Source organism: Ictalurus punctatus, chromosome 6 (genome assembly GCF_001660625.3).
Source record: "Ictalurus punctatus breed USDA103 chromosome 6, Coco_2.0, whole genome shotgun sequence".
NCBI classification, from domain to species: domain Eukaryota; kingdom Metazoa; phylum Chordata; class Actinopteri; order Siluriformes; family Ictaluridae; genus Ictalurus; species Ictalurus punctatus.
Window position 1 is genome coordinate 6,420,801 of NC_030421.2, and position 6,255 is coordinate 6,427,055.

At 39.2% G+C, this 6,255-nt stretch overlaps 1 protein-coding gene across 2 annotated transcripts in view; it reads right to left on the bottom strand.

Moving 5' to 3' along the window:
- Window positions 1-5,920, bottom strand: part of cps1 (carbamoyl-phosphate synthase 1, mitochondrial) — a 53,653-nt gene extending 47,733 nt beyond the window's left edge. For both annotated transcript variants that reach the window (XM_047156282.2, XM_017470565.3), the window contains exons 1-9: window positions 5,666-5,920; window positions 5,047-5,156; window positions 3,638-3,782; window positions 2,924-3,013; window positions 1,875-1,931; window positions 1,495-1,587; window positions 1,280-1,369; window positions 1,006-1,134; window positions 39-145 (exon numbers count right to left, since the gene is read on the bottom strand). In XM_047156282.2, the coding sequence (XP_047012238.1) occupies window positions 39-145; window positions 1,006-1,134; window positions 1,280-1,369; window positions 1,495-1,587; window positions 1,875-1,931; window positions 2,924-3,013; window positions 3,638-3,782; window positions 5,047-5,156; window positions 5,666-5,746 (902 nt within the window). In that variant the 5' untranslated portion in view covers window positions 5,747-5,920. The remainder of the gene's footprint in view (window positions 1-38; window positions 146-1,005; window positions 1,135-1,279; window positions 1,370-1,494; window positions 1,588-1,874; window positions 1,932-2,923; window positions 3,014-3,637; window positions 3,783-5,046; window positions 5,157-5,665) is intronic.
- Window positions 5,921-6,255: the final 335 nt, after the last annotated feature.

Consider the following 6,255-nt stretch of genomic DNA (forward strand, 5'->3'; position numbering starts at 1 on the left):
CACTGGGTCTACGCAACACGCTTAAACATTTCTGTTACCTGTTCCCCATGGGCAGTTTGTAGGACTGAGCACCAGCAGCCAAAGCCGTGATCTGGTTCCCCATACAGATACCGAACACTGGCTCGGGACGATCGCTCTCCAGCACCTGACGTGGAAAAGCCACCAGACAACAAATGAGGAAATCCTGACGTGTCACAAAAAAATGTTTCTTTCACGGTTTTGTCCACTTACAACCCAGTATCTGAAACGTTTGTAGAAGGCTTAAGCTCCGCCCACTTAGCACAGGGTTTCCCAAACTTTTCCAGGGCAAGGCCCCCCCAAATGGCATTAACATTTGACCGAGACCCCCCTTTTGCAAGATGTCTTTAAAACACATTAAAAATACAGACTTCTGAATATATCCCCCTTTTTTTATTAATAATTACATCTTACATCTTTACATTACATTAGGAATTGATTGTGTGTGTGTGTGTGTGTGTGTGTGGTTGTCTGAGAGTGAGAAAGAGAAAACATACTAGTGGGAGGGACGGGCAAACCAAACTGTTGAGGCCCACTGGGTGCCCCCTGGGTCATTATGATTATACATGCCGATTTCGTTTATAAACCATTCATATTCACAATTAAAAGCTGATTACAGAGGAATTTCTCAAAATGTCAATAATTATTCGATTTAAGACGAGAATAAAAACACAGCTACTAAGAGTGCGAGGTATTTTCTTGATTAAACAAGAAATGAAATATATACATTCCTGCAAAATGTAACAAAAATGTAACAAAAATGGAACTTCTGTAAAATGATTTCTCTGGATAACACAATACAGTGAAATCATCCAAAGACTGGATTTTTGGGTTTATAAAGTATGCCAATTTACACATATTACAACCACTTTTGCATAAATAAATGCCAAATTATTTGAAAAAATAAAAATAAAAATAGCAATCGACTGGAAAAAGATTGACATTGATGTCTTTGTTTGTTTGTTTGTTTTGTTCACTCATTTATACCTTGCGGACGTTCTGGATCAGAGTTCCAGCCGTAGCGGGGTCTCCGGGGCCGTTGGAGATGAAAAGGCCGTCGTACTCGAGGCTCATGAGGTCCTGATCCCACGGCACCAAATGCACCTCGGCACCGCGCTGAATAAACACGTTAAGACGCACGCACGTCAGAGGCGGTGCTCAGTGTGATGGTTCATACAGAAACGTATAAATTCAACTTTACGACTGATTTAGGCGGGGTTCGTGCGCTGCTAGATGCCCGTTAGCATAACGTGTGTGTCACCTTGACGAGCAGCCTGATGATGTTGTGCTTGATCCCGCAGTCGACGGCCACGATTTTGATAGGATTGCCTTTCCCATACACTTGGACTTCCTAATAAAAAAATTTAAATAAAACAAACCGTCAAAGGGGAAGAGAAGAGATAAAGAGGTCAGTGTAAGAGTAGCGCAGGCCTGTAGGACCTTGCTATGAAGCTCCTCGTGGGAGGGTCTGCTTACCTTGGTCGACACTTCTGCCACCAGATTTCGTACGTTTGGGTCAGTCATTTCTACTGGCTGCCCTTCAAACTCAATCTTCCCCAAAACTGTTCCCTGAAGAAAGGCGATGATTGAAAGGATTAAACACAGGTCATGTTTCAAGAAAGGTTGTGGGGTCTTCAAAAGTAAGGGGTGGCAGGGGGGGGGGTAGTACAAGAAATTTAATTTATTTCAGACAAAGACTTGCTCCGGAGAATACGATTCTCTACAGCGGCGGTTCTTTTGTGTTCGGACACACCTTGTCCGCCTCTTTTCTTTTTCTTTTTCTGCATCGTTCCGTGTAAACATGATCGTTCATCGGTGTAATCGCCGTGTCTACAGAAACGACTAAAGTGGCCTACCTTGTCTCGGATGATTTTGGTCAGCATCCTGGTGTCCACGCCGTATAAAGCTGGAACCTACCGTGAGTAAGTAAGAAAGTAAAGCTTTATTTATATAGCACCTTTCAAAACAATGTTTGCATACAGACGTATATACTAGAGACAGGAAAACAAACTCAACGGTAAGAATAAATCAAAACGAGCGATGAGAGAAATAAAAGAAATACAAGCCTAAGCAAATCAAACAGAATAAACAAAAGAATCGAGATAAAATCAATTTATTTAGATTTTTTTCCCCGTCACATTTTAGAATAATAATAAGAAGAAGAAGAAGAAGAAGAAGAAGAAAGTCATCAAAACTCTGGAATAACACAAATGGAACTATGGGGGGAGAAAAAATCCAAAATAAATCAAAATAGTCTCATATTTTATCATCCTTTCCGCCTAGAGTTTCCAGAAATGTATTCTTGGCGTTTTCTCACCCGGTTTCTTGAGGAATACTCCTGAGATCCCACCTACGCTGGACGCTTATCGGAATATTTCGCCCCGAGTCGTCCGTTTAAAAAAAAATGATTTTTTTTTTTGGTAAATAAAATGTGCATTTTCTAATGAAAGAAATGAATACGATGGCAGGATTATTACATTTTTGGTCTACAACACTGATTTCAAACATTTAATCACACACCTTCACATCAAAAGGTTTTCTAAGATCAGGAGAAACATTTCAGTCGAGTGTCCACAAACTTTTGACCGGTAGTGTGTATTCAAGTTGGTTTTATACATAGATAGCTTAATGAACCAGGAGGCTTTGTGTGCATTTGTAAGGCTTTTTCCATTGGATGTTGACATCACCGGTAATTAACATATATACATATTCAGTTAATGGTCTAGAAGGTCTAGAAGGGTGATCGATAACTAATAAAATAACAGATCCATCACCCATGTGATGCACAGCAAGGTACTCAAAAGACATATATAAAAAAGATGGAGGAATGAAAATATAATAAGCTATGAACAGCACGAGATTAGCGCAGGCATCTCAGACTAAACGTTACGGTCGGTCCCAGTACCTTCTCGTCCTGCAGCCACTGTGCCAGAGACTTCACCGAGGTCCAGTGGCTGTAGTCGTGACTGTAGTCCTGCACCAGTAGCCCTGATACCTGCAAACACATCACACACACACACACACAGTCAGATATTATATAGAGGACGTTATACAGAGCTTCACATGCTCTTAGTGAGGATACAAGAATGTTCCGAGAAATCACAAGGAGACTAGTGACAGGAGCGATATTACGACGTGTCATAACGTTGATGGAGCAAAACGTGATTCCAAGTTGCTAACACGCCGTCATTGGACTGTTCCGAAGCTATCTGTGACGACCGCGACACCGAAAGCCACTAATGTGAACGCGAGTACTGTTCGTTTTCTAAATGCAGCAAATTCATAGATATTTATTTTGTTATTTGTGTTTCATTTATTTGAGAGTATATTCATTTTGATGTTATTTCAGTACATTTCACTCAAACCGTCAAGTACGTAACACCTCAAGCCATCGGATTCATCCGCGCAGAGGAGCGGCGCCGCAGGACAACCCACATAAATATAAATAAATTAATAAATAAATAGATAACTCGGCAAGTATGTTGCGATTTCATGTTTCGGGCAGAGATGGCGATAGACGGGCTAAAAGCTCAGTACTGCAGCTTTAACTAATAGCAATAATATCATAATAAATAGATTAGCAGCACTATGTGATGCCATCACACGGCGGTACGGTCACCTGGACGCGATCCGACTCTGCGTTCTTTCTCAGTCCCATTTCGTCAAGGTCCTGCATATCAGGGACGCCGTAGTTGCCCACAATGGGGTAGGTAAGTGTAAGAATCTGACCTCTGTAGCTGGGGTCTGTGAGGGCCTCTGGATATCTAAATGCAAAAGGAAGATTATTTCTTTCAAAATCAGGAGCGTACACTGATGTAAGAAATAATATTAGTGCTGCATACTTAAATCAGAGTTCATATCTGTAATGTATACTAGTATCAGAGCTCATATCGGTAATGTATACTTAAATCAGAGTTCATATCTGTAATGTATACTAGTATCAGAGCTCATATCGGTAATGTATACTTAAATCAGAGTTCATATCGGTAATGTATACTTAAATCAGAGCTCATATCAGTAATGTATACTTATATCAGAGCTCATATCAGTAATGTATACTCGTATCAGAGTTCATATCAGTAATGTATACTCGTATCAGAGTTCATATCAGTAATGTATACTCGTATCAGAGTTCATATCAGTAATGTATACTTAAATCAGAGTTCATATCAGTAATGTATACTCGTATCAGAGTTCATATCAGTAATGTATACTCGTATCAGAGTTCATATCAGTAATGTATACTTAAATCAGAGTTCATATCGGTAATGTATACTTAAATCAGAGCTCATATCGGTAATGTATACTTAAATCAGAGTTCATATCAGTAATGTATACTTAAATCAGAGCTCATATCGGTAATGTATACTTAAATCAGAGTTCATATCAGTAATGTATACTTAAATCAGAGCTCATATCAGTAATGTATACTCGTATCAGAGTTCATATCAGTAATGTATACTTAAATCAGAGCTCATATCAATAATGTATACTTAAATCAGAACTCATATCAGTAATGTATACTCGTATCAGAGTTCATATCGGTAATGTATACTTAAATCAGAGTTCATATCAGTAATGTATACTTAAATCAGAGCTCATATCAGTAATGTATACTTAAATCAGAGCTCATATCAGTCATGTATACTTAAATCAGAGTTCATATCAGTAATGTATACTTAAATCAGAGCTCATATCAGTAATGTATACTCGTATCAGAGTTCATATCAGTAATGTATACTTAAATCAGAGCTCATATCAGTAATGTATAATCGTATCAGAGTTCATATCGGTAATGTATACTTAAATCAGAGCTCATATCAGTAATGTATACTCGTATCAGAGTTCATATCAGTAATGTATACTTAAATCAGAGTTCATATCAGTAATGTATACTCGTATCAGAGCTCATATCGGTAATGTATACTCGTATCAAAGCTCACAGTAATAATGTACATGCACATTTCTCTAAGTGTCATGTATCAGGACTCCAGTCAGTGGAGATGACAGCAGTAGAAGTTTCCTCACCCCACGAGCCCTGTGTTGAAGACCAACTCTCCGGACGTGGACCGGCCATGGCCGAAGGAGTAGCCCTTCATCACTGTGCCATCTTCAAGAACCAGGTGAGCGGTCTGAGCCTGCACGCAACACAGTGGAACCAGATCACCAAACTCACTTATATACTCTTCTTCTCAGCAGGACATACTTTGTAATACATGATGAGGATTTGCCCAGGCATGCAGACTGATGCAATACTACATCAACCCTGTTAGTCTAGTCCAGAATGAAAATGTTATGTATTTATAGGTTTATTTCAAGAAAGTGTAGAATAAGGAATAAACTCCATACTGCACAGCAAGGGAGAATGGTCAGAAATAAACCCACAATGCAATGCAAAATCACCCACAAACCAAAGTGGATGGCTTCCTGAATTCGTAATGTAGTAATTATTATGCAAATATTAAAGAGTCTGTTAGACAGGTACAGGTAGCTATTGGGCCACACTATTAATGTTATGTTAATCCTAACTTCTTCAGCAAGCATTTTCAGCAAGTCTATCAAATATTATACACGTTTAACTTTACTAATGGAAATATACTGCGGCATGATATCCTCTGGATCAGAAGTTGTGGAAGTAGTTTGTTACCTGGACGCTGAGGGAACGTGCCGCGGGTCTCCGTCCCACTGAAGCAAAGAAATTCCTCATACATTTAGCGACTGTCAGCATTTTGGTCTTGTTTCTGACTTTACTTGGTGGACTGTTACTTAACCATACGTTTAGTTACTCAACCCCACTTTTAATTTCTTTCTTTCGTTCTTTCTTTCCTTTTTTAAGTTCTCTCTGAAAATGTATGAGGTAACGAGACAACGTTGTGTCGTGGGCTCGCGCATGGGCTGCACCCAGCAGCCAATCAGAGAATAGTAGAAGAAACAGTAGCCAATCAGCGCACGGCAGAAGACGTAAAAGGTGGGACGTGCACCAAGGGTGTCGTGCATGAATAGTGCAACCTGAAATATGAGATTTCTCTCTCTCTCTCTCTCTCTCTCACTCACTCACTCTCTCTCTGTGTGTGTGTGTGTGTGTGTGTGTGTGTGTGTTTGATGAATAAAATGGTCTAATTCTTATATATTTCTTAACGATATTAGTGTTGAATAATATTGTGTTAATGGAGAAACATCCTATAAATAGTAAAAAAAAAAAAAAAGTTTTCCTTTGTTTTTTTTTGTTGTTTTTTC